At 56.4% G+C, this 27383-nt stretch overlaps 2 protein-coding genes across 2 annotated transcripts in view; both read right to left on the reverse strand.

Annotated features, from left to right (window-relative positions):
* Positions 1-10601: 10601 nt before the first annotated feature.
* Positions 10602-16694, reverse strand: LOC139362968 (uncharacterized). Its single transcript, XM_071095483.1, is given in 2 exon segments — positions 10602-13557; positions 13872-16694. Coding segments are annotated over 2 exon segments (285 nt in total). The 5' UTR covers positions 13977-16694; the 3' UTR covers positions 10602-13377.
* A 119-nt stretch (positions 16695-16813) lies between these two features.
* The window catches only part of LOC105483434 (FAM20C golgi associated secretory pathway kinase), a 67910-nt gene continuing 57340 nt past the window's right edge, over positions 16814-27383 (reverse strand). The window contains exons 6-10 of the mRNA XM_011744344.3: positions 20861-21041; positions 20128-20237; positions 19805-19886; positions 18806-18865; positions 16814-17833 (exon numbers count right to left, since the gene is read on the reverse strand). Coding sequence (XP_011742646.2) covers positions 17584-17833; positions 18806-18865; positions 19805-19886; positions 20128-20237; positions 20861-21041 — 683 coding nt within the window. The 3' untranslated portion in view covers positions 16814-17583. The remainder of the gene's footprint in view (positions 17834-18805; positions 18866-19804; positions 19887-20127; positions 20238-20860; positions 21042-27383) is intronic.

The following is a 27383-nucleotide window of genomic DNA, read 5'->3' on the forward strand; positions in this document are numbered from 1 at the left end:
CGACCTCCCATCTCATCCTGTGATTTAGAAGGCCTTAACCATCTAGGAATGCAGCCCAGTAGGTCTCAGCCTCATTTTAGCCAGCTCCTGTTCAAGATGGAGTTGCTCTGGCTCAAATGCCCCTGACAATTGTGGCCCCTGGATGGACAGGCTCAAAGGGCTTGCCTTTCTTTCACATAACTTGGAGCTCTTAGGTGTCTCCCTATAGGCATTTGTTGAAACATTTAAAAGTCAAGTGTATTAGTCACTGCTGTCTGGGGCAAGGGATAACCGTTGGGGCAAACAATAGATGAACCATAAAGATTGGGAGGAAAGACTGGGAACTGAGATGCTTTGGAAGGTACAGATTTTGAGGGTTTCTGCATATTCTTTGGAATCTAGAAGTCCAGGCGCATACCCAGGAGTGTGTACAAATGTAGAAAAGACCTAAGGCGGCTCTGCGTGCTCACCTCTGGCTGACCTTCAGCGTCTGTGCAAGCAGGAAATGAAGGCTAAGGCAGAGTTGAAAATTGCCTCCATGTTGAAGGCGTGCCCCTGAACACACACAGAGCCCCCCGCCCTTCAAAGACTGGGAAGTATTTTGCCCGTGTGTGCTATGTTTCAAGTGTTTAAGGAAACCTCTTGTCAATGAAATTTTACAGAAACCTCTGTAAAATATTTGAAGACATTTATTCTGAGCCAAATACGAGTGACCGTGGCCCATGACACAGCCCTCTGGAGGTCCTGAGAACATGTACCCAAGGTGATCATGTACCCAAGGTGAGTGGCTGCTCCATCACACCAGCTGTAGCAGGGAGGCACGGCTGGGCCACACGCCCCATGGGCTGCTCCATCACACCAGCTGCAGCTGGGAGGCACGGCTGGGCCACACGCCCCATGGGCTGCTCCATCACACTGGCTGCAGCTGGGAGGCACGGCTGGGCTGCACGCTCCATGTAGCTGGTGGGAGACTTGCCCTCCTGGGCGGGGCTACACCCACCCAAACTGCAGCTGTGATTCTGAGCCTCCCTGTTCTCTTGGAAAGGCCAGGAGCCGTCAGGACCTGCCTGCCTGGGTGCAGTGGGAGGGAGGGAGCCTTCTTGGGCCCCTGAGGGTGCAGGCTGCAGGGATGCCCGGGTCCTGTGCCTTGGAGAGCGGCTGCAGCTGCACCTGGGGAGCTCTTGCCCCACCCGCTCAGAAGCGGCAGGACCTGCTTGTCCCTGGCTCTTGCCTGCTCTGTAGAGTGGGAGGCCCACGTCTGCAGTCATGGTCCCTGCAGGCTCCAGGATCAGATTCCACTGCCTGGCCTGTCTCTGCTCCGGGTGCCTGTTCTGATCTCACAGTGGGGTTGAGGCTGAGCCCCAGGGGCCATGAACGGCAGCAGGAGGCAGATTGATTCCTGGGTGGAAGGGGCAGGTTCTCAGTAAGGCCCCACCTTCAGCCAGGGAGACCCTGAAGGCTGGAGGCTGGACTGCATCCCCCGGACTGGAGAGGGGACCCATAGTGCTTCTTCCAGGCCCACCCATGGCCACCCATAGACCAATCAGCATATACTCCCTCCCCTCTGAGGTTCATAAAAGCCCTAGGTTTAGCCAGAGCAGGGCAGAGGATGACCAGAGGACAGAGGGCAGAGAGACTGTGTGACAACCAGATGCAGAGAGGAGCTACTCTCTCTCCTGAGGGCTGCAGAGATGACCTGCTGGCAGGGAGGAGTTACTCTTTCTGCTGAGAGCTACAGAGACGACCTGCTGGCAGAGAGGAACCATCCTCTTCAGGGCCTCTTCTCCACTAAGAGATGCAGACATCAGGGTGACCAGTTGCAGAGAGAAACTACCCCAGGGCCTCCTCTCTGCTGAGAACTGAATACTCAGTGGATGACCTGCCTACAGATAGGAGCTACCCTCTCCAGGGCCTCATCTCTGATGAAAGCTGAGCACTTGAGGGGATGACCTGCCTACAGAGAGGAGCTACCCTCTCCAGGGCCTCGTCTCTGATGAGAGCTGAGCACTTGAGGGGATGATCTGCTTACAGAGAGGAGCTACCCTCTCCAGGGCCTCGTCTCTGATGAAAGCTGAGCACTTGAGGGGATGACCCGCCTATGGACAGGAGCTACCCACTGAGGGGCTCCTCTGAGCTGATGTAACACTCAGTAAACCTCCTCTTCATTTTGTTCACCCTCCACTTGTCTGCATACCTCATTCTTCCTGGATGCAGGACAAGACCTCAGCAAAGGTGCCACCAGCCACAGGGGTGTCTGGGAAGAAAACTGAAACCCCAAAGATTCCCTAACACTTGGTTTTATACATTTTAGGGAGGCATGAGACACCAATCAAATACATTTAAGAAATATATTGGTTTGGCCAGAAAGGGAGGACAATTCAAAGGGGGACCTCTGGGGCTTCCAGATTATAGGTAAATTTAAACATTTTCTGGTTGACAGTTGGTTGAGATTGTCTAAAGACCTGGGATCAATAGAAAGGAAATATTCAGGTTAAGATAAAAGATTTTGGAGACCACGGTTCTTTTGGAGTCTCATAATGGCTGCCCTTAGAGACAATCAATGACAAGTGTTTCCTATTCAGAGCTTTACAAGGTGCTAGACTCTCAGTTAATCTCTTCAGGATTGGGAGGGCCTGGAAGAAAAAGATCTAGCTATGTTACTAGAGATTCTTTACAGATGCAAGTTTTTCCCCACAAAGGATGGCTTTGCAGGGCCATTTCAGAATATGGCAAAGAAACATGTCTTCAGGAAAACTGATTTTATTTTCTTCTTTGTCACGTAATGTTATGCCAGAGACAGATTGGAAAGTAAGTCACAATACACAAGGTTAAATAAAACCCATCTGATGAGAATTTATGGTTCGTAGGGCATGACTCCCCAGACCCCTTAGATAGAAGGGCAAGATAAGAAAAAGCCAGAGCTTAGTCCTCACTCTGTAGAATCATTAGCTGAGACTGAACTCACAGAACAGAAACTTCACTGACCACATACAGCATAGAACACAGACTTCATAAAATTAGCTCAGAAAAGTTACTAAATAAACAGACGCATACTAAAAATAAGCAGCAACAAAATAAACTAAAACAAACAAACAAAAAAAACCTAAATAAGCAGCAATGAGTTGGTTTTGATTGTTTTTGTCAGTTTATTCATTGCTTTTGTGAACAGATGGATTTTGGAGTTCCCTACTCCAAATCTGGGGAGAGAGGAAATTTTCATAGCTGCTACATTATAACATTCCAAATGTCTACTTTTCAGCAAAAAATTACAAGGCATGCAAAGAAACAAGAAAATATGGCCCATAGATGGTAAAGGGGGGAAAAAAAAAAGATCAACTGAATCTCTCTCTGAAGAAGCAGAGACTTTGATGTGCCTTACTAGACAAAGACTTTAATCAACTATTTAAAGTATGTTTAGGAGCTAAAGGAAACAGTGGGTGGAAAAAAAAAAAAACTTCAGCTGAATTAAATTTAAAGAGTTTAATTGAACAATGAAAGATTCGTGAATCAGGCAGCCCCCAGAATCACCATAGACTCAAAGAGACTCCAGAGCAACCATGTGGTGGAAGAAGATTTACAGACAAAAAGAGGAAAGTGATGTACAGAAATCAGAAGTGAGGTACAGAACAGCTGGGTTGGTTACAGCTCAGTGTTTGCCTTATTTGAACACAGTTTAACACTCAGCAGTGTATGAATGGTTGAACTATAGCTGCTGGGATTGGACAAGACTCAGCTATTGTTACGGGTGCAGATTCCTAAGTTAGGTTTTCAATCTTGTCTACCTATTAAGCTAGGTTGCAGTTCGTCCACAAGGACTCAAATATAGAAGTACAGAGTCCTTCTGAGGCCATATTTAGTTGGGTTTAACATGGGCAAAGAAAGAAAACCAGGAGAATATGTTTGAACAAATAGAGAATTTCAATAAAGAGACAGAAATTATGAAAATTACCCAAACAACTTTTAGAGATGAAAACTAAGATAACCGAGATGAAAATTTCACTAGAGAGGTTCAGTGGCAGATTTGAGCAGGCAGAAAAAGAGAATCAGTGACTTGAAGACAGGTCAATTGAGATTATCCAGTTTGAGGGTCAGAAAGAAAAAAGAATACAGAAAAATGAGCAAAGCTGGAGATACCTGTGGGCCCCACAAGCCACTAACTGTGCATAATAGGAGACCCAGAAGGAGAGGAGAGTGAGGAAGGACAGAGGATAGCTGAAGAAATAATGACCAAAAAGTCACAAATGTGATGAAATACATGACTCTACACATCCAAGAAGCTCAGTGAATTCCAAGGAAGGTGAACTCGGAGATCCTCACGAAGTTGTCAAAGGCCATCGAGTCCTGAAAGCAGAAAGAGAAATGCCTCGCGACCTGAGTGGGTCTGTGGTTTGGTCCCTTCTGACCACATGGTGGCTCTTTTTGTCGTGTTGAGTAATTTTTATTTTTTATCAAGAGCTTACAATGTGGTCGACGTGGTTGGGCTATGCCAGCGAACAATGCTGGTAGTAAAAAACCTGCCCTGTCTTCATCTTCATGGGCTTAGGTTCTATTGGAGGAGAAAAATTACTGACCAAAAGGTGACTAAAATGATAATCTAGGTGAGAAAAGTACTATGGGGAAAGAAATATAATAGGATCAGGGGTCCAGGGTGTGTGTGCCTGGGTGTGTGTGTGCACCCATGGGTGTGTGTGTGGTCATGGGCTGGCCACAGTAGGCTCCCTGTGTGCCTGAGTGTGTGTGTGCATGCATGGGTGCATGTGTGGTCATGGGCCGGCCACAGTAGGCTCCCTCTGTGCCTGGGTGTGTGTGTGCAGGCATGGGTGTGTGTGTGGTCATGGGCTGGCCACAGTAGGCTCCCTGTGTGCCTGGGTGTGTGTGTGCACCCATGGGTGTGTGTGTGGTCATGGGCTGGCCACAGTAGGCTCCCTGTGTGCCTGGGTGTGTGTGTGCACGCATGGGTGTGTGTGTGGTCATGGGCTGGCCACAGTAGGCTCCCTGTGAGATGACATCTGTGCACAGACCCGAAAGAGGTGATCCACCAGCCATGCGAGGCTGGGGGAGGCGTCAGGGCAGAGGGGCTGTGTGGGTGAACACCCACTGACCGAGAAGCAGGAAGAGATGCAGGATAATCTTAGCAAGTGGACCGAGGCCACTTGCAGAGGACCCCGAAGGCCTTTGTGAGGACTCTGCCTCGTGTGGGACAGGGGTGGTGCCTGAAGCAGAAGGAGGTGTAATCTGCTCACACATTTACAGATCCCTTGGACTATGTGCCGAGGTGGTGCTCTTGTGAAGGTCACTGTGCAGGCTGCTGGGATTCAAAACTAGGAGGCGATTTCAGTGTCCAGGAACGTGCAGGGTGGGGGCCTGGAGGGAGGGGTGGTGTGGACCTTTCATCCCCAGAAGTGGAGCTGAGCGCATGAGGGGTGTTGGGGGAGGAGATGAGTCCGGGGAGTTGTTATTGATGATGAGGGAGGGCTGCGTGGGGAGAACCTTTTGTAGGGGAAGAGTGCGGGATCAGCTTTGGTGGAATTTGGGATGTCCAACAGCCATCCCCACGAGAGGAAATCTGGGATGCAGGAACGTGGACTTGGGAAGTATTTCTTGAGTGCTCCCTCCCCGCTCCTCCCTGCAGGGGCCTGAGATGCCGCCCCTCCTCCACATCCTCAGCCGTGCTCCCTCCCCACTCCTCCCTGCAGGGGCCTGAGATGCCGCCCCTCCTCCACATCCTCAGCCGTGCTCCCTCCCCACTCCTCCCTGCAGGGGCCTGAGATGCCGCCCCTCCTCCACATCCTCAGCCGTGCTCCCTCCCCGATCCTCCCTGCAGGGGCCTGAGGTGCGGCCCCTCCTCCACATCCTCAGCCTCTGCCTGGCAAGAGAGGAGAATGGGAGGGCAGGAGCTGACTCCTGTCCCTAAACAGGGCCCTGAGTTGTGCCTACACACCTTTTTCTCCAGACAATTCATGAAGACGGTGCACACTCTCTTATACCCACCAAAAAGTGTAAAGAACCATGCAGGGAACACCCACAAATGCTTCAGCTCCTAAATCCGCCAGTCGTGAACATCTTGACTCACTTACTTGACAGAAAAACGTAGTTTGCATAAAATGTATTTTTCTTTTTCTAATTATACTCTGTGGGTGAAATTTCATCCCCGAGCTGAATTTAGTCATCTTCTTGAACTCCTGGTGAGTATTTTTTGCTGAAACATTTCAAAGTGAGTTGCAGATGCCTTTACATTTCATCCTGAAGACCTCAGCCTGCCTCTCCCAAGGACAAGTACAGTCTCCTCCATGGACACAGCGCCAAGCCCAGGAAATGGGACGTCAACACAGTCCTATCACTGACGTATAGCCCACAGGCAAATTTGTCCAGTTGTTTCCACGATGTCCTTTGAAATATCCTTCTGTTTATTTATTTATTTATTTATTTATTTTTAATATTTTGAGACGGAGTCACCCCAGGCTGGAGTGCAGTGGTGCAATCATAGCTCACAGCAGCCTCCAACTCCCAGGCTCAGGGGCTCCTCCCACCTCAGCCTCCTCAGTAGCTGGGACCACAGCTGCGCACCACCATGCATGGCTAATCTTCTAATTTTTTGAGGAGATGGGGGTCTTGCTATGTTGCCCAGGCTGGTCTCCAACTCCTGGTCTCAAGCGATCCTCCTGCCTCTGCCTGTGAAAGTTATTATCTAGTTTTAGATCCAAGTATTCACAGATCACATATTGCACTGATTGTTCCATCAACTTGTTCTTCTCTAATCTAAAACACGCCCCCAACTTAGTGTGTGTGTGTGTTTTGTTGTTGTTCTTTGTTCTTGAAGCAGGAAACTCAATTTGCAGACTTTCAAATTTTCCCTGAAGGGAATTAAAGAACAAACGAATTTCGCCCAGGCTGAGCGGACCTTGAGGAATTGTGGCGCAGGTCTGTGGGAATGAGAGTGGCTGCTGGCCAGCCTGGGCGGCCGTGGGAGGTTCTGCCTCTGGGCCAGAGGGCAGGAGAGGCTGCTGGGGTTGGGGAGGCTGGAGATGGGGGAAGATGTCCTCGTCCATTCTGCCAGCTCCTTGGGGAAGGCAGAGGTCTCGCCTCCTTACAGAAACTTCTGACAGGCCCCAGATTACACAGTGGGAATTTCTTGAGTGCCTGAGAGGCAGACGCCCCAGCCTCACCCCATGAGGAACTCACAAAGGGTATTTAGAAGACCAGACCAAGACTCTGGGCCCCTTGGCCAGCTGGAGCTGGCAGGAGGTCTGAGAGATATCCTTGAGGATCCGAGTGACCCGGGTACCACTGTGGGTGTCCTTGTGCTCACCCCTGGTCCTTGTGGGGATCAGGCCCAGAGGCCCTGACTTACAGCTAAGAAAGGTGGCCGAGGCTGGGCGCAGTGGTTCATGCCTGTAATCCCAGCACTTTGGGAGGCCAAGGCGGGTGGATCATGAGGTCAGGAGTTCGAGACCAGTCTGAACAGCATGGTGAAACCCCATCTGTACTAAAGCTACAAAAAATTATCTGGGTGTGGTGGCAGGTGCCTGTAATCCCAGCTACTTGGGAGGCTGAAGCAGGAGAATTGTTTGAACCCGGGAGGTGGAGGTTGCAGTGAGCTGAGATTGTGCCACTGGAGATTGTGCCTGGGCAACAGGGGAAGACTCTGTCTCAAAAAATAAATAAGTAAATAAAAAGAAAGGTGGGTGAGGAGAGGGTGGCTTTGCCACGGCTGCCCCTCGCAGGCTCCCCGGGCAGCTGCTGGGCGAGTGTTTCCCATGGATGCCGTATAGGAGAGGAAGGACAGGAGAGGCCCAGGAGAGTGGCCAGCAGCGAGAGGCCAAGGGTGAGCTCTGGGCCCCCCGGGCTAAGATGGGGCTTCCACGGCCACCAGGAATGGAGGGGGTTTCTGTGAGCCCCTGGGGAGAGGAGAGGTGCAAAGAGCTAGAACATGACCACAGGAGAAAAGAGGGTCTCCAGAAACCTCCGGAACCAGACCGAGGAGGAAATGACTTCAGGAGAAAGGAAGGTCCCCAAACCCCTCCAGGACCAGACAGAGGAGAAGATGACCCCAAATGAGAGGAGGGTCTTCATGCACTGCTGGACCAGACCGCGGAGGCAGCTTCAAGGTTCTACTCAGCACCCCGGCCCCCTCCCTGCCTTTCCCACCAGCGAAGCAAGCTGGGGACAGGGAAGGAGGGCGGAGAATGGAGAAGCCCCCTGCAGCCTAAGCCTTGGGAGGGAGCGACTGAGTCCAGGGGCAAGGGCAGAGCTTTGAGTCACATCTTGGACTCAGCAGTCTCATGAATTGAGGCCGAGACACCAAAGTCAATGGTCTGCCCTGACTGCAGGGATTCAGGGCCCACTGAGCCATCCTCCAGTGGCCAGGAAAGTGTAAAGGAGACAGGAGGAGAACCTCCGTTGTGTGCACTCCAGAGACTTACCGAATATCCTCCAGCGGTCCCGGTTGTCGCCGATAAAGTCCGAAGCCCACGGCCTTCATGCACTTGCCCTGACCTGCTGGCGTGTCCCAGGACGGCGGCCTCCGAGGACAGAGCCTGTCTTGCTCCCCATTCCGTCCCAGCATCAAGGGCACTTCCTGTAACATAGTAGACACTCAGCAAACACGCGTTGAGTTTATAGACACACAGATGTGTCTCTCATTCATCTCAGAATCTCCGCATGTGGCCAATACATAAACACTGGGCCAGGCAGAACTCAGGACTGTGCAGGTTTGAGCTGCGGCCTTTGGCCTGGGATGTAGGGAGTGAGACTCTATTTATGTTCATATTCTTTGAGGCGCAGCTGATGGGAAAGTTGGATTTGTTCTTCAGGACAGGGTTCTCAGCCACCCTGGCTGGTGTGCAGCTTTTCTTCAGAAATAAGGATTTCTGTGCCTCGCGGGACACCAATCATGGCCTTTTACTTCCCCCAAATCTGGAAGTCACCATAGCCATGAGTTCTAATAAATGTTTCTTACCGTTTAGACAGGGAGCGTCTCTTCGGGAAATCTGCCCTGGATGACAGCTGCAATTTGCAGTTGATTTGTGTCCCTGCCACAATCACATCTAAACATCTTTGAGTTTTTGTATCTAATGTACTCTGTCTTTTCTAAATGAGATGATGGTTTACTCTGAATGGGGAGTGGCACTTGCTATCCTCATTAAGACTCACAGCACGCTTGAAAACAAAATGGTCTGAGCTATGAACAAGAGATAAAATTCATCTGGATTGGAAGGTAGTAGTGAGTTAAATGTGTGCCCCCGATATTCATGTCCTCCCAGAACCTCAGAATGTGATCTTATTTAGAAAACGGGGCTGGACACGGTGGCTCATGCTTGGAATCCCAGCATTTTGGGGAGGCTGAGGCAGGAGGATCACTTGAAGCCAGGAGTTTGAGACAACCAACCTGGGCAACATAGAAAGACCCCATCTCTATGAAAAATTTTAAAATTGGCTGGGTGTGGTGGTGTGTGCCTGAACTATCCTCCCGGATGAAACGTCTGAGCTGTGTCAGGATAGGAATTAACGAAGTGAAGGGGTTGGGCAGGGGCAGAGCTCCAGTGGGCAGCCATGCCAAGGCCCCAAGGCTCCATGCGTGCGGGGGGTTTCAGAGGCTCCAGAAGGCCGGGGGACTGCAACAGCTCCCGCTGCCCTCCAGGGCAATTGCAGGCTTCCGGTTCCACGTTTTAAGGCAGGCTGTCGTAGGCGTGTTGGTGTGCAGGGTACTGAACTTGCCCAATGTTCATTCAGAATGGACATACTGAAGAAGAACCCAGTTACCTGGCAGGAAGTTATGGAGTTGCCAGGACTGAGCTGGGTCCTGGGGAGGTGGGAGCGGGCGACGCACAGGCTTCCTGCGGTCAGGGCTCTGGGCTGGGCTGAGGGAGGTGGTGGAGCCACGCTGACCCTGGGCGCTGAGGATGAGACAGACACCTGCTTCTCAGCTGGGGCCGCCCCTCACACGGACGGACGCCGGTTCTTGCTTTCCCCCAGCTGTCCTCTAGATGGAGCACGCGGACCAGACATGAGCAGGTGTCCCAGGAGCCTGAGCTCACCTGCGGACCTGCGGGTCCCTCCAGCTCACAGGACGGCCGAGCCCTGGGACCCACAGAGACGAGAGGGGCAGGTGCTCTGGGAAGGGGCTGGCTGGCTGGAGCCCCCCACAGAAGCCTAGCTGGGTCCCCGACCTGGGCAACTTGGGCTAGGGGTATGGCTGATATGGGCCCAGCAAGCACCGTCACGCCCAGACCCCACACAGCAGCAGCTCTGGGGCTCTCCTAATTCATCTCCCACTCTTCCCAGGGGCTACTTCAGGACAAGCTGCAAGGGTGGGAGCAAATGCCTTCCCTTCTGGAGGACGCCCTCCCAGCAGGTGGCCAGCCACAAGCCCCTTCTTCCAAATGCAGGTGACCTTCCCTCCCGCCCACTGAAAGGGTCAGCAGAGCCCTCTGTGCACAGGAAGATGTCCGCATCCTCCATACACTGGGAACTGGAACTCTGCTCCTCAGACAACAGCTTGGTCTGGGCCGATCCATCTTCCTCGCCCCTCTCAGGCCCAGCTGGGCAGGCAGAGGCTTCTGGAGCCTTCTCTTGTCATCTGCCCTAGTGAAGGCCCTCCTGGGGGACAGTGGCGTGGGGCTTCTGTGGAACGGACTGGCTGCAGGCCAGGTGTGCCGAGGGTGTCTGTGCAGTCAGGGGCTACTCTGGGGAGGACCCCCCAGCGGGTGGGGAAGGACTGAACAGTGAATCCCAAAAGGACAGCCTGGGAGCCCCTGCGTCCAGGCCCCCTGGGTAGCCGGCTGAAGGACTCTGCCCTCGACCTCTGCATTTGGGCTTGGGGATCTGGCCCGGAAATCTGCATATGGAACTCACTCCCAGGTGAGGATGGTGCAGGTGCCTCCAGGGAGCTCCCTGGGCAGGCCGAGAACCCTGCCCTTCTGTGACGTGGCCTCAGGCCAGGCAGTGGCCTCTGTGTCCAGAGCAGGCTTCTGCAACCAGACTGGGCTGTGGGCTGGGGTGGGTGGTGTCCTCTGTGTGTCCAGAACGGCTTCTGCAGCTGGGCTGGGCTGTGGGCTGTGGGCTGTGGGCTGGGGTGGGCGGTGTTCTCTGCGTATCCAGAGCAGGCTTCTGCATCCGGGCTGGGCTGTGTCCACCACCTGCATTCCCCGGCAGCCTATTCTTCAGGTCTTGTCCTGTAGCCCTGGAGGGCTGGGCCACACACGAGCCCCCATTCATGTATTTATTTATTTCTTCATTCATTTACTTTAATTCAGAGAAAAGTGGTGCCCACCTTCAGCCCCGTGGTCTCTGCCAGGTGCACGGCCCCAGTGGCTCAGGGGCGGGGATCCCAGTGCCAGGCAGAAGCCCCCTTGTGAGCCGCCCCCTTTCTGACCCTCAATTCTATGGAGTGAAATCCCAGGTTTTCCCCTGGTTTGTAAAAAATCATGTTTGAATTTCAACCCCCACGCTTCTTGTTGATCCCTCTGGCAAGACACTGTCCTACTTGCGGACAAAGCGGCAGCTTAGTGCTCCATGGGAAGCAGCCCGCACCAAGGGAAAGAACTTAATTGAAAGCCCTTTTTCTTCATTTTGTTCCTCAGCCCTCGGTCTCGTGCCCCCGTCCCCTCTCTGTACCACCTGATTCTGCAGGTGGGTGGCTCTGTGTGTGGCGTAGGTGTTTCGGGTACGTGGGAAGAGGAGGGCTGTCAGGGCAGGGTCCACACGCAGGCACTGTCCGTGTTGAGCTTCAGAAAGTCGTTCCACCATCTGAGCCCCGGTTTACACAGCTGTGACGTGGGCACACGGGGCCACGATTCCTACCCCTGAGTAACTGTGAGGAGCAAAGCAGGTAAGATGAACTCAGGCCTCACTATGGGTGTGCACTAGGGCTGCCGTGGGGCCGAGCTGACCCCTCCCCGGGAGGCCGTCAGCTCTGACCCAGATGGTGGGTGTGTCAAACTGCATTCTGACCTTGTATCAAACCAGTGAATAGTGCTTAAAAAGTCTGAAATAGCACCACGCCAGTGAATAGTGTTTAAAAAGTCTGAAATGGCACTGCAATCATGAAACGCACCAGGCCCTGCCCCTCCTGCCCCTGGCAAGGACCCAGAGAAAATCACCTTCTTTGTTTTGCTGGGTGTGTTTGATTTTTGTATTTACCTCCGTGTTTCCAAATAACAGGCTTATGTCACAGCTCAACATCTCCCCACTCAAACATTCCCTTCCCCAATACGGTGATATCACATTCTTTATGGAAAAATGACGTTGGCTGCTCCTGTTATGATGCATCTGTGGCCGCACTTATGGCTGAGCCACGGCGTCCCGGCCGTACCAGGAGCCTCACTTCTTCCCCGGCTTGTTTTTCTGGGTGGGCGCCCACCCCTCTCTGCAGGATCCTCTTGCTTCTGTCTCCATGTTCCCCTTGGGGGTCCTCTTGTCAGCGACTCAGGGCCTCTGTCCCCCTACTGTGCCCCATTCCTCCTCCTCCCTGATGCACATCCTGGTTTCCGGTGCATAGGCCACAAGCCGTGTCTAGATCCTGTGTGTGGAACGTGACTTCATGCCCTCACCTCTGTGCTTCTGCAGGGAGGTCCGTTGGCCCGGTGTCCGGAAGTGATGGCTCCGCCTCGAAGCCCCAGCCCTCCCGTGGGGGAAGCAGAAGTGCTCCAGTTCCGGAGCTGGAACTAGGCTCTCCTCACCTGGGAACTTCCCATGCCAGAGCACTGAAGTTCCTTCAGGCCGTCCTGGCCTTTCTGCTGACCTTCCTTTTATTCTGTTTGAAACCGGGATTATTTATTTACTTTTAATTATTAGTTTTTTCTTTTTTCTTTTTCTGAGACACAGTCTCACTCTGTCGCCCAGGCTGGAGTGCAGTGGTGCAATCATAGCTCACAGCAGCCTCGACCTCCTGCACTCAAGTGATCCTCCTGCTTTAGCCTCTAGGGCAGCTGGGATTACAGGTGTGAGCCACTGTGTCTGGCTAATTTTTGTATTTTTTTGTACAGATGGGGGAGTCTCACTGGTCTCGAACTCCTGGACTCAAGGAATCCTCCTGCCTCAGCCTCCCAAAGTGCTGGGATTACAGGCCTGAGCCACCATGCCCAGCCCTGGGACTATTTCATCTGGAAGTTCATGTCCTTCAGCTCAGGTCAACCCTCTTTTTCCGTTTCCTCACTTCCTCTTCTCTGCCGTGTGCCCCCTGCTGGTCAGCACTGGGGCTGCTGTGGCTTCCTCTTCTCTGCCGTGTGCCCCCTGCTGGTCAGCACTGGGGCTGCTGCGGCTTCCACGCCACCGCCATGTGCCCCCTGCTGGTCAGCACTGGGGCTGCTGTGGCTTCCACGCCTCTGCCGTGTGCCCCCTGCTGGTCAGCACTGGGGTGCTGCCCTTTCCTCTTCTCTGCCGTGGGCCCCCTGCTGGTCAGCACTGGGGCTGCTGTGGCTTCCACGCCTCTGCCGTGTGCCCCCTGCTGGTCAGCACTGGGGCTGCTGTGGCTTCCTCTTCTCTGCCGTGTGCCCCCTGCTGGTCAGCACTGGGGCTGCTGAGGCTTCCACGTCTCCGCCGTGTGCCCCCTGCTGGTCAGCACTGGGGCTGCTGAGGCTTCCACGCCGCCGCCATGTGCCCCCTGCTGGTCAGCACTGGGGCTGCTGAGGCTTCCTCTTCTCCACGTGTGCCCCCTGCTGGTCAGCACTGGGGCTGCTGTGGCTTCCTCTTCTCCACGTGTGCCCCCTGCTGGTCAGCACTGGGGCTGCTGTGGCTTCCGCGCCTCCGCCGTGTGCCCCCTGCTGGTCAGCACTGGGGCTGCTGTGGCTTCCGTGCCTCCACCGTGTGCCCCCTGCTGGTCAGCACTGGGACTGCTGTGGCTTCTGCGCCTCTGCCGTGTGCCCCCTGCTGGTCAGCACTGCGGCTGCTGCTGGGGCCTCTGGATTTGTTTTCTCATTTTCCAGCCGCTGGTCTCCCTCGCTGCTCTCTGGTACCTTCCTCAGTCTCGTCTCCTGTTCCTTCTGTCCAGGCTTCATCCTGTTTCATTTCTCCACCCATGCTGGTGCATGAGAGCCCCTCCTGTTCCTTGGACCTCACGCTGTCCCCAGCCACCCCACGCCCTCCTCGTTCGTCCACTCTCTGCTATCTCCTCATCTCTGCTGTCTCCACATCTCTGCTCTCAGCACAGTCTCCACGCCACGTGTTTCCCTGTGGTTTTGTGTCTCTCATGCCAAAGGCTCTCACACGTGTGATGGTGCTTGTGTGTCTTTCCATAGTGGACAGCAAGGGCCGGCCACTCTGTCTGGACCATCAGCTCCACCCTTGCTGTCCCTCCACTTACCCAGACTCCAGCAGTGCATGAGCTGTCATGGGCCTCGTGCCGCCCTCCTCAGTGTTTTGACTCCGTGCTGGCAGCACCACGTTTTATACCCAGCCCTGCTGTCATCTGGTGCCTGCGGGGACTCCTCACGCCTCTCCTCTGCCCCTCTGGGTCTTCCCCCAACACCCCACAGTGAAGGGTGCCCCATGCCCTGGCCGAAGTCAGGTCCTGGAGGTCACACTTTCTCCTTCTCTTCTGCCCGCCTCCAGTCCCGTAGCAGGTCCTGCTGGTCTCTCCCGGGCCCTAGAATCTGCGCACCTTCCCTCCCCTGTGGTTGCTACCCTGGCGGTGGTGGCCGGATGATGGCGACCACTGCTTCTGTGTGGAGCACTCCCCTCTCAGTCCAGACTCTGGGGCATGTCTGTTTAAACACTAACTTAATTCTATCATGGTCGTGGGTCCTGACATTAGCATTTCTGGACCAGCCCCACATGGCAGGGTGGGCACAGCCACTGCGTTTCTCCACCTGTGCCCCCGGCCCTGCTCCTGGCATCACTGCCTCCCTTCCTTCAGGCCCCTTGAAGCCCCTCCTGGAGGCTGCGTGACTCCACTCAGGACGCTGTGACAGCACCATGGATGGGGCAGCTTCAACCACAGATGGTCCCGGAGGCTGGAGTCCGAGGTCACTGCGTGGCAGGGCTGGTTCCTCCAGGCCTCTCCGTAGCTCATGGACGTCATCCTCTCCATGTCCTCACAGGGCCATCCCTCTGTGTGTGTCCTGGTCTCCTCATAAGGGCCCTCGTCAGATGGGACTGGGGCCACCCAAACCCTCATGCCACTTAATCACCTCTTTTGGTTCAGTCCCAAGCAGAGACATGGTGGGGCCACCTCCAGCCACTGAATGATGGGGCCACAGTGCCTCCCTGGCTGCCCCACACACAGTGTCTGCCCGGCTCATCCTCTGCCCTCACCGCCTTCCTTGCCGTGTGCAGGGTCCTGTTTGTGACCCGTCAGTGCATTTACTGTGCATCTCCCACTGCTCTGCAAGGCGATGGTGATGAGGACAGAGTTGAGCCTCTCAGGCCGTGCTGCACCCAGCCTGGCACAGCTTCAATGGGTGTCAGGGACTTTGTGGAATGGACAGGTGAGTGTATGCAGAGACTCTTAGAAGAGGGGGCCACAGTGACCGGCCCCACAGCTGATTTCTTGGGGCTCCTGGGCCATGTGACCCTGGGCAGGTGGCAGCCAGGATGGCGGCTCCTGCCTCTGCCCCTCACACAGTGCCAGCAAAGGAGACTCTGACCTGGGAGCCCAGTCCCATCTCTGCAGCCCCCACCTTACTCCTCTCAGCTTCTGGGGGTCCTCAGGGCAGGGAGAAGAAGAGGCGAGGGTCGGCTGAGTCCCTCGGCTGGGAGAAAATGGCAAGAGGCCAGAGCTGAGTGTGTGGCAAGTGCAGTTGTGAAGCCGGGGCCAGGTGATGTGTGGGACGGTTATGGAAGGAAGGCTGAGCTCCAGGGAGGGCTGGGCCCTGCACTGAGGCAGGGAGGCTGGGGAACCTGCTGGAGGGCTTCCTCACGTCGTCCGCTTGTTTCCTTTGAGGGGTCTGCAGTCCTCTGCGAGTCTGGCCGTCGGGGGAGCCTGCCCCACCCTCAACTCAGCCCCGGGACACTTGGGGGTCCAGGTGGGGCCTCTGTACCTCTTCCCAGCTCATGGGGCTTCAGGCACTGGGTGGGCTGTTCCAGGAACCTAAATTGATGTAGGGACTGGGAGGCTTTCCCTCTCTGAGACTTAGTTTTTCCATCTGTAAAACCAGAAAAATAAAATCAACCTTGCAGTTTTGCTTCAGAGACGAGTAACGATTGACCTTGATGGCTTGGTGGGCGTGCAGCACAGAGAACGGTGGCCACACGGTGAGGAGTGGCCACAAGGAAGCGGCTCGGGAGTGACCGTGACGAAACGGCTCAGGAGCGGGGGCCCTGCCCCCAGGAGCTGTGACTCCCACACTCTCACCTCCGGGACTCTCGGCGCCCTTGGCCCACAAGCTCTCCTTGTTCCCTCCGGGGCTGGGCCTTCCTGGGGCTTGTTGGAAGGAGCCCAGAGTCTCCCCAGGGGCCTCCCAGGGGCTCCCAGGGCAGAGGCCTGCAGTGGGAAGGGGCTGGCACCCTTCACATCGCCCCTCGCTCACCACAGCCCTGGAGCAGCTGCCCCGCCGCACCCAGCCATGGCTGCCCAGTCCTGCTGGAACACCAGGAGTCACACCTTGCCAGGGCTATTGACAGGGGGTGCCCTCGGGGCCGCCGCGGCTTTGGGTGGCGGCCCCATCCTCTGAGAGCAGTCCAGGACCGACCACCCTGTCTTGGAGGCGGGGCCTCACCTGGCCTGTTTGCACCAGGGCTTGACAGGCAGCCCCCTCCGGCTCCAGCAGGCCTTGGGTCCAGGCCACCTTGAATGCTGACTCTTAGCCATGCCTGGTTCCAGGACTGGCTTTTTGGAGAGCGGGTGAACAGGCAGCCACGCACCAGGGTGTGAGGGACCCGCCCCGTGAGGCCGACACACATCTGCTGTACCTTTATTGCACTTTTATCACATTGCAAACGATTCCACAAAACTCTGCAAAGGTCAACCCACAGCTGCGCACAGCCAGCCCTGCAGGACACGCTTGCACCAATCATCTGCAGTCAAGTCCCAGATGGGCACAGTGGGCCAGCGGGCGGACTCGTAGGACGCCTGGTCATCAGGTCCTCCAAAATCACGTGGGCATCCGTCCACCAGCGCACAGGCCAGACGTCCAGCGAGAGCCTCCTCCCATCCTCAGACGAGACCCTCCAGCCCTCCAGGAGCCGAGGCCCCAGGAAGGAGAAAGAGTTTTGACTTGAAACAGGTCCCGAGTGTGAGAGCACTTGAGGGTTGAACGTGGCCTTGAGGGGCCCCCAGAACCGGGGAGGGCGGCCCTCGTGTTTGGTTTGGTAGGTGATTGGAGTCTGTGTACACGTTTCTGTTTATATACTTATTCATCATATATAAATACAAAATAGTAAATAAAGGCTCCTTTCCCTACAGAAAGGATGGAATGCCTCGGGCGCCGGCCGCCTCTGTCCGTGAGCACAGACAGCGCCTCCTTCCAAACCTTTTCTGGTCGAACACTGACAAAATGTGTCCTGTTAGACCTGGGGAGCCTCGCCTCCCGAGGCAGCAGCTCCCGACTCCACTGATCTCGTCCTGCCTCTGAATTCACTGAATTCACGACGGGCGCGGGCACGTGCGCTTTTTGGGAGGCCCGGCCCCTCTGGCTCCGTCCCGGGCAGTGCGGCGGCCGGTGGACACTACCTCGCCGAGGCGGCTCTGTGCTCAGTGTCCAGGTCATCCTCCACCACGCTGCGGAGCCCGTCCCTCTCCACGCAGTCCCGGACGGCCTGCAGCACGACACGGAGCCGCCGGTCCAGGGCCTCCAGGTGTGGCTGGTACAGCACAGGTGCCACCTGGTCCCCCCGCAAAGACTCGGCCATCAGCAGGCTCAGCTTGTACTCTTCCTTGGCCAGGAGCTGCAGACGCAGGTAGGTGGACTTCCGGATCCTGGGGAGGAGAGGGGCGTCAGGCCTGGCACGGGACAGGGGAGATGCCTGGCCATGGGACAGCGAGAGACAGTGAGAGGGAGATCGAGAGAGTGAGTGGGAAGAGACAGAGAGAGAAAGAGGGGGACAGAGACGGAAAGAGAGAGAAAGAGACATACACAGAGAAAGACAGACACAGAAAGAGACAGAGAGAGAAAGCAGGGAGAGAGAAAGGGAGAGAGACAGAGAGACAGACAGAAAGAGACACAGAGACAGGCAGACTGAGACAGACAGAGAGACAGACAGAGACAGCAGAGATGAGAGAGACCGCGAGAGAGGGGCCTGCGATCTGACGCCTCGTCAGTCACTGGGCTGTGTGATCTGCTCCAGGGTGATCTGTGGCCTCTCATCTGCACAAGGGATGAGGGTGCCCTTGCAGGATGTGGTGGCCGGCGTACTTCCCAGAGGGGTCCGGCAGGAGGATGGGGAGTGAGGAGGACGGCCCGCTCACCCAGGAGACTGACCCCAACTCGGCGCATTTGCCCAACATGGGTGCTCTGATGCCTCGTTAGAGAAGGACAAAGCATTTGCCCTGTAGGCTGCGTCCCCAGCCATGAGAGGGGGGAAAGGGGGCCTGAACCCTGGTAGAAGGTGGCAGTGGCAATGGCAGAGTCCGGCAGCCGCGCGGGGAAGCAAGGTCTCTGTGTCTCAGTCAGAGTCTGCCCTGGCCTCGAGTCCTCTCTGTAACTGGGGTGGTAGGATGGACACAGATGTGCTGGATGGGCCTGTGGGGGTGGGCAGGTGAGGTCTGCGCCTCCAGGCAGCAGAGTGAGGGTGTGGGTTGGATTCGGGGCTGTGGTTGAATTCAAGAGGAATCATACTTTCCTCTCCCAGTGTAATGGCCGGGGTGGGGTGGGGAAGGCCGTGGCCTCCTCTGTCTCCTGCGTAGTGGGGAGGAGGGTGGAGCTGGAGCCGGCTCCGGCAGGGGCTGTACCTGCAGCATTGCTGTAGCGGCACCAGGATGGACAGTTCGTCGTGCGAATACTTCCCAAACCTTCCAGAACAAAAGCAGAATTGTCAAGGGCCTCTGTACAAGGCTCCTAACAGGCTGCTGGGCTGGGAGCCGGGACAGGGGTCCACCCTGGCTGTCCCCGACACCCCAGGCAGTGGGTCCATCCCGCCCATCTCCAGCACCCCAGGCAGTGGGTCCACCCCATCGGTCTCCAGCACCCCAGGCAGTGGGTCCACCCCGCCCGTCTCCGCAGTGGGTCCACCCCGCCCGTCTCCAGCCTTGTATGTGGGGTCCTGGCCTCTGGCCTGGGGAAGGGTCCCAGGCAGCCGAGTTGAGATGGCTCCAGGGAGCATCAGCCCACAGCTTAGCCGTGGAGCCGTCTTTGCAGCCACACACACAAGCTATTGGGGCCCAAAGCCCATCTCTCTGAGGCCTCCAAGCCTGGGAATGGACGTCCTCCTGCCCGAATTACCTCCGAGCCTGGGAATGGACGTCCTCCTGCCCGAATTGCTCGCCTCGTGCTTTGTTTATTAGGGGTCACCCTCCCTGGTCACCATCGTGCCGCCCAAGACCACCCGTGGCAGGCCAGCAGCAGCCGCAGGGGGGATGCAGAGGCTGTCTATCCCCGGTAGGCTGGCTCCAGGTCCCACGTGCGGGCAGAGGCCCGTCTATTCGGCACAGTCCTGCTCTTCCTACCAGCAGCCTCTCCCAGCCTCTGTTTCCCAGGTAACACCAGGTCTGCTAGGACTTGGTTTGCAGCGTTCCTGTGCCTCGGAGGTCCCGCTCCTGGGGCGGCCCTCCGTCCCGGTTGGGGCTCGGGGCTACCCCCTGCATGTGGCTCCAAGATGGGCCTTTGTGGCATTCCCATCCCTCCACTGGAGGGTCTGTTCCCCACTTCCCGGTGTCTCGGCTGGGCTGCAGGTAGCTGGGCCAGGAGGCGGCTGCCCCTTCCCCAGGTGTGCAGGGCAAGGACAGGCTCACCCTCTTCCATTGTCTAAGTGGATGATGAACGTTTCATTCCCAAACTTCTCAAATGTCTCGTAGTGGTGACGGTCCATGTTTCCTGTGGAAAGAAGCAGAAACCATCACAGCTTGTGGGAAGCCAGGCTGCGTAGCTCAGAGGCCTCTGTGCCCTGCAGAGCGGCGTCTCCTCCTCCCAGTGTGACCTCTAAGCAATCTGACCCCTCCCCAGGCCACGGAACCACAGCTGGGCCACGCCACGGACCATGCCCTGCAGAGCCCTGGGTGCATCCACTCCACGCAGGGTGGGTGACACGGGGACCCCATTCCCCTGTGGGATGTACCCATGAGGAAGTCGAAGATTGTCATGTCCATGACGTCCAGGATGCGGTGGCTGCTGTCGTAGGGCGGTGTCTGCTTCACCTCCTCGCAGTAGTCAGGGTCCACCTCCCACCTGCAGGGAGCCAGTGTGAGACGGCCGGGCTCTGCTGTGCAGACGGGGAGCCCGGTGCGCCATGAGGAGCATAGGAGAAACACTGGGACAGGGACCCTGGCGTCTGCAGATGGACCTGCCTCGGCCGCAGTGCTGAGGCTGCATCAGCGGGAGCATGGGTGTGGGAGGGGACGGGGTCGCTCTGCCCTGCCCCGGGGTGACCCCACCTGGAGCTGCCTTCGGCTCTGGGCCCCGTGTTTTTTGCAGGGTCTCTGTGGGGAAACAGGACCTGGACACCACACTCACGAGGACAGCACGGGGTGGAAAGAACAGGGGCCATTTCTCCCGCAGGAGGGAGGAGAGGGGCAGCGGGGAGAGCAGAGCTCAAACGCTGAGAGGCCCCAATTTGAGGGACCTGCTGGGCAGACCAGCCCAGGTCAGGGAAGTGCATGGAATTACTGGAGTAAGGAAGCCTTTTGTCACTGTCTCATCAGGAAGCGGTCGTCTCACACAGGCCAGCATCGCACAGCAGGCTCTGCACCCATCTCTGCCACCCCTGTGGCCACTGACGGTCCCACGCCCGCCCAGACCCAGCTCCCTCTGCTGCCGGGCGGCCAAGAGCCAGCCCCCGGCCCCACACTCACTCGGCCTTCTTGCGCTTGTGGTAGGAGCGCCGCCAAGGGTTCCGCCAGGTCTTCCTCTTGGCCAGGGACAGGTCGGGCAAGAAGGCTGCCAGCGAGCCCTCGATCTGGTCCGGCTTCCCGCACAGGGCGTGCTCCGTGGAGCAGTAGTAGGAGCACTCGCCGTAGAAGCAGATGTTGTTGGCTGGGGAGGGACAGGCTGCAGGTTACCCGGGCCACACGGGGCCGCGTCCTCACCTGTGGTCTCACGGCCCCCAAGGCCGGGCCGGGCTCTGCCTGGTGCTTCTCACGGGCAGGACTCACCCACAGCTCCCCCATCAATCCCAGCAAACACCTCCACCGCACGGTATGGAAAAGTGAACCCACAGAGCTGACTTCCTGAGGCCACACAGCTCCCCAGAGGCAGAACCTGGCCTGACCCCTCAAAAATCAGGGGTTGGTCTATGGACATCCTAGGGCTGACGTTTAGTTGCTTAAAAATGCATTTGTATTGTCAAGAAAGTGAAGATGCAATCCCCAGAATGGGAGAAAATGTTCGCAAACCGTACATCTGAGGATCTAGCATTGAGGGGGTATGAAGGACTCTCATCACTCAATCACAAAAAGACGAAACGCCAACTAATACACGGGCGGAGGGCTTGAACAGATGATTCTCCAAAGACGACGCCGATGGCTGACAAGCATGAGAAGAGACGGGTGCCATCGTGAGTCACCAGGGAGATGCAAATCAAAACCACAGTGAGGCACCACCTCCTCTCTGCTGGGATGGCTTCCATCAAAAGAGCAGAGGACAGCAGCTGCTGGCTGGGATGGGGAGCTGCCGCCTCTGTGCACTGCTGGCAGGCGGGGCGCACACGGTGCAGCTGCGGCGGAAATGGTCTGCACCCCTGATGGATTCAACACAGCGTCCCTGTGTGAGTCAGGAACTCCCCGCCCACGTAAACCCCTAAGAGCAGAAAAGACATTTCCACACAAAAACTCGGGCACGAATGCTCACAGCAGCACTGCTCACCACGGCCGAAAAAGAGAATCGACCCAAATGTCCATCAAGAGAGAAGTGGACAGGCGGGGTGAACGTGTTCCATCCGCACGATGAAACGAAACGAAATGAAATGAGAGAAGGAATGAAGCCCTCACTAAACCCGAGGACCCTGTGCTCCACGAAGGAGGCCAGACAGAGGAGGCCACGCGTCCTACGACCCTCTTGATACAGAACGCCCGGAATAGGCAAATTCAGACAGACTGGGGGAGGGACTGGCCGCCGAGGGCTGTGGGGCGAAGAATGGAGACGGTCTGTTCACAGAAACGGGGCTCCTTTTTGGGGTTGGGAAGACCCCAAAATTCTGGATTCAGACAGTGGTGATGGTGGCACACCATTGTGAATATACTAAAAGCCATGGAACTGTACGCTTTTAAGTGGTAAATTTCATGGTACATGAATTATACCTTAATAAATAAAAAGTAATGAGAAAAATGCAAGAGCTGTCCAGGCCCGCTAGCAATGGGGGTTCACTGCTCTGACGCTGGAGGCCCGGCCGACGGCGCTATTCCTGACTTTATTTGCTGACTGAATTGTTTTTCATGCTTTATTTGTGTGTGGAGAAACGCTGGAAAGTCTGGGGCTGTAGAACTGGTGAGGACGTGGTTTTGTCGGGGCCAGAGCCTCGAACCTCACTCACAGCACCCCCAGTCCCAGCATTTCTGCCATTTGAGCACACGGCTGACGTCTCAGCCAAAGGGGTCCCTCCTTGAGCCATGCAGCCGGGCTGAGTGATTCCAAGGGTCTCTTGGGGTGTTCCTGGAGCCTCCAGGCTGCAGGGCAGGCTCCCCGTGAGATCTGAAGACAGATTCGGCAGGGCACTTCCCAGCGGAGTGAACAGGAGGGCGGCCGGTATGGGCTGCCCTTTTTTAGCTGAATAAGTTGAGGTTCTGAGAGGCAATGGGGTGAGTCCCAGGCCGCCCTGGTCCCCACCACACCCCACGCACCTGGCAGGTCCCGGCTGGTCTGGCCCCAACGCCCCGATCACCTGCCTGCCCCCTCTTTCCCGCGCCCCCTCTCCCCGGTGCCAACGCTGGGTAATTACTGTAAGAACGATCAAAGAAAGACCAGCTGCAATCCTGTTGTGTGTTGATACAGATTAATCAGCAGCCCACAGTCGGATGAGGCAGCCCCCCGGGGCAGGAGCTCCATTTCAGGAGCAAAATCTTCATCTGAGCACTCGTTGGCTGGAGGCTTAAAATGCGTCTGCCGTCCTCGGCTAAGCCGGTTTCACATGGTATTAGGTTAAAAGAGAAAGGCATTTCTCGGGCCCCCGGCCATTCCTCTTTGCAGATCCAAGTCGGGTACTAAAGGGGCCTCCCGGGTGGGGTTAGAAGGGGCCTGAGCTGTGTGACCTCGGGCGAGTGCCTCCCTGCTCCGTGCCCAGCCCCTCGCCCAGGAACCGGGGGACCCAGCAATGCCTGCATCTCGGGCTGGGAATCACACAAGGAAGCCGTGGGAAGGCAGCTGTCAAGGTAACGCAGGCTGCCCTGCACTTGGAGGGCTGGGCTTTCTGGGAGGAAGGAGTGTGAGTCCTTTTCCATTTTAGTAAATAATAAAAGACACAAACAGCAAGGAGGAAGCCAGGGTCCCGGACACACCCAGGAGAGATCCTGCCTCCTCCAGTCGCCCAAAAATGGCGTCACGGTTGGCCTCCTGGAGAGCAAGCCGGGCAAGAGTGTGGCTCCTGACAAGGACCAAGGCGGCCCCTTCACCCTGTGGCTGGAGCATCTCTGACCATTCCTATCTCTGACTGTGTCGGGGGGCTGGCCCGGCAGGAGGAGAGTTTTGCAAGGCGGACGTCTGCCACCTGCCACCCTGGACGGCTGTGGGCCCAGCGAACACTGTTATTTAGGGCAGTGGCTCTGGCTGCGCGAAGTGGGTCCATAGCTGGAAACTTGCCACCTTCAACGTGCGTTTAAGCTGGACACAGCACTGGAGAGAGTCCTGATGACCACTCTGCCAAGCCCAGGCCACCGTGGCAGGAAAAAAGGTGAAGCGAGTGATGGCAAACCCTTCTGTCCAGGCTGTGTCGGGCTGAGTGGCTTCTGGAGCTGCGGGGCACCTGGGCCTGGTCCTGGGGGCGCTCACCTTGCAGAAACGCAAAGCTGTGCGTGGACGACCTGTGCACCTCTGGGATGTGTGCAATGTGCAGATGGTAACTTACATGAGAAGTGGGGGAGGGAGTTCCATGAGCGTTTGGGGCTTAGGAGAGGTAGGCTCTGACTGCGGCCCGGCCCCTACACGGCTGTGCGGTGCTGGGATCCTAACTGCCCTCTCCAAACCTGAGCTCCACAATCCCTACGCGGGGCAGGGGGCTGCTTAGGGCTCACCCTCCTGCTTCCCCCTCCCAGAGCCCACTTTCCCCAAGCACTAGTCCGGGCTGCCTCTCGTTCCCTCACTTTGCCCTGGCTGATGGGATTTTCCCTTTTCTGACTGACCCCACGGGAGGGTCATTCAGGCCACGGGAGGCCGAGGGGTTGTCTGCAGTGGGCTCAGCCCTCCGAGGTGCCCAGGGCTCCTGCAGAGCCTCTGAGGTCACCTGGTATCCGCTGTCGGGAGACGTACGCAAAGCAAAGTGGAGCAAACGAATCGGAACAGATTTTGTTCCCTGGAAGAGGAATCCAGGCTGGCTCCTGCACCGCTCCCTGCTGCTTTAGAGAAAGCCAAGTGCTCATAGAGGCTTCTGGAAGAAATCGGACTGACAGGGCAGAGTGGCCGGAGTGGCAGCAGTGGGGTCCCGGGGGCTGTGTTCCGAGGCGCCCGGCAATGCTGGGCCCAGCTGCTGTGGAAGATTCAAGGACTCGTCTGTCCGGGCAGGGAGACGAAACTGTTGGGGCCTCCGGCGGCCGAGGACATCTTGGGATTTTAGGGGAGAAACTTGCGCTGCCCTGGAAAACGCAACTAATATCCGGAAACCAGGAGTAGCCAGGGAAGCTGCCAGAACGCGTAATCAAAGTGGTGGCTCCAGGGAGACGTGAGAAGGGATTCCAGCAATGGCAGCAAAGGTGGTCGACGGCTGACTTGCAGTGCAGAGCTCAGGGGTGCTCCGGTGACCACCGTCCCTGGCCTGCTGAGGACCTGGGGATTCCAAGCGTCAGCCAACATGGGACGTAGAAGTGACTTAATACACCTGCTTGGACTGATAATCAACTCAGTCTTCTTTTTTTTTTTTTTTTGAGACACGGTCTCACTCTGTCACCCACACTGGAGAGCAGTGGTGTGCAATCATAGCTCACTGCAGCCTTGACCTCCTGGGCTCAAGTCATCCTCCTGCCTCAGCCTCTCGAGTTGCTGGACTCGCAGGTGCACACCACCAGACCTGGCTGATTTTTTTCATTTTTTGTAGAGATGGGGTCTCGCTCTGTTGTCCAGGCTGAGCTTGAACTCCTGGGCTCAAGTGATCCTCCCAGTGCTGGGATTACAGGTGTGAGCCTCTGTGCCCAGTCACTCAGTAAGACCTTAAAAATGGGGAGGGAGCAACCTGCCCCCACAGGCTCGTTTTACAGTGAAGTGAGGAGTTCCGGAGATGCTGCTCGGAGAAGGGCCAGGCAGGGCACGTTCTCAGCATCAATGGGTGTCTTTGACTCCTCCCTGCGCGACCCTGTGACCGTCTCTTTCAGTCGGTCCCGAACTGACCCTGTGACGGTCTCTTTCAGTCGGTCCTGAACTGACAGCCTGGTCTGCAATGCTGAGAATCAAGCCTAAGCTGGAGGAATTCCCGCCGTCGCTGCACAGGGTGCTGGCACCTGAGGATGGAGAATGTTAGTCTTTGGAACCTTTGGAATCCATCACTGTAAAAGTTGCAATAAAAAATTGTAAAAAGACGTGGATAAGAAGCAGTCAGGCATCCAGGCATCACCGGGGTGGAGCCCAGCCTCAGCGGGCACCAGGGTGTGCATGGCGGGCTGCAGGGCGGTCAGTCCTGTGAACGGTGGGGCAGGAGGCAGTGCCCGGATGGTGCGGTCAGGGTCCATCTAACGGCTGACAGCGGCTGGAGCTCAGTCGTGCTTAGGAAGCCCTGGACTCCCAGGGTGGGGAGGCGAGTTTCAGCCCCTTAGAAAAGATGGACAGCTCAAGCCATCCAAACAGGGACTGAATTATCTGTGAGCCAATGTGTTCCCCATCACTGGGGTGTGCCTGGCTCAGGCACAGCGGACCGGGGAGCCCTCAAAGACCCCCACACTCAGGCTCTGCCTCTGCCCCGATTCCTGGTATGTGAGGCCAGGCACCACTGGACCAGGGAAGGGAGCCCTTCTTCCTGCCTCTGTGGAGCTTTCTGTCCTATTTTTCTCTTATTAATGGGCTTTGAGAGGAAGAAAACAAATGAGGATCTCGGTGAGCCCCGGCTGACGGAACAAAACTTAATTAAATCATGCATTCAGAGGCCTGGTTCTGACAAATTCATGAATGCAGTTAAGAGAAAGTGCAGAGTCCGCACATCGATCCGAAACATCTGCAGAAAATGAGCTTTCAGGTCAAGGTTTTATGTGCCAGCAAATCTGAAGACGCAGCTAATCAGGGGCCCTAATTGGATTTTATCTGCATGAATTAAACAGACGGGCCAGGAGAGCAGCTGAGGCCCCTGACAGCGAGAGCCTCCAACCCGGAGGGCCCCTCCCCAGTGAGGTCCTTGCTCTGCAGGGTATCTTGGGGTGACCACTGGGTGCCTTCATTCTGCAGTACTCACCACCGCTGGGACCACTCTTGACCTTCAAGATGGAAACGTAGGGGACCGAGTTCAGAACAGGCAGGGGAGTGTCCCAGAGCTCGGCAGGTGAGCGGTGGAAATGGGAACAGGCTGTGAAGCAGGGGCCTGGCGCAAGGGAGGCGCTCGGAGGGGAGGACTGAGCCCTCGGCAGAGCCGCTAATGCCAGTTTCTTTTCTTTTCTTTTTTTTTTTTTTTTGAGACAGGGTCTCACTCTGTTGCCCAGGCTGGAGGGCACTGGCGCGATCCCCACTCACGGCAGCCTCCACTCCTGGGCTCAAGCAATCCTCCTGCCTCAGCCTCCTGAGTAGCTGTGACCACAGACAAGCACCACCACGGCTGCTAATTTATTTATTTCCTGTAGACAGGGGTCTGGCCATGTTGCCCAGTCTGGCCTCAAACTCCTGAAATCAAGTGACCCTCCCCCCTTGGCGTCCCCAAATGCTGAGATTACAGGCATGAGCCACCACACCCAGCCCAAATGTCAGGGTTAAAGCAACCTGGGTAGATAATTAAGTAGAAAATAGTGTGTTTATGTGTGCACTGTACTTATCACGTACAGTCTTGAAGGTTTTATAAACCTCAGCACCAACAGAGACATCTATTCCCACCTGACATTCAGGCCATCCTGTATCCCCTCAAGGGCACCAGGGACTGGGGACAGGGGCCAGCCCTGCTCACAGTCCAGCTGCTTCACCGAGGCCGGGGAGGCCGCCCACCCTGTTGCTATAGGACGGGGGTTCTGCTGGGTGTGTTTAAATCTGGGTGGGCAGGTCCCA

The sequence above is a fragment of the Macaca nemestrina genome, chromosome 4, assembly GCF_043159975.1.
Source record: "Macaca nemestrina isolate mMacNem1 chromosome 4, mMacNem.hap1, whole genome shotgun sequence".
In the NCBI taxonomy this organism is placed as follows: domain Eukaryota; kingdom Metazoa; phylum Chordata; class Mammalia; order Primates; family Cercopithecidae; genus Macaca; species Macaca nemestrina.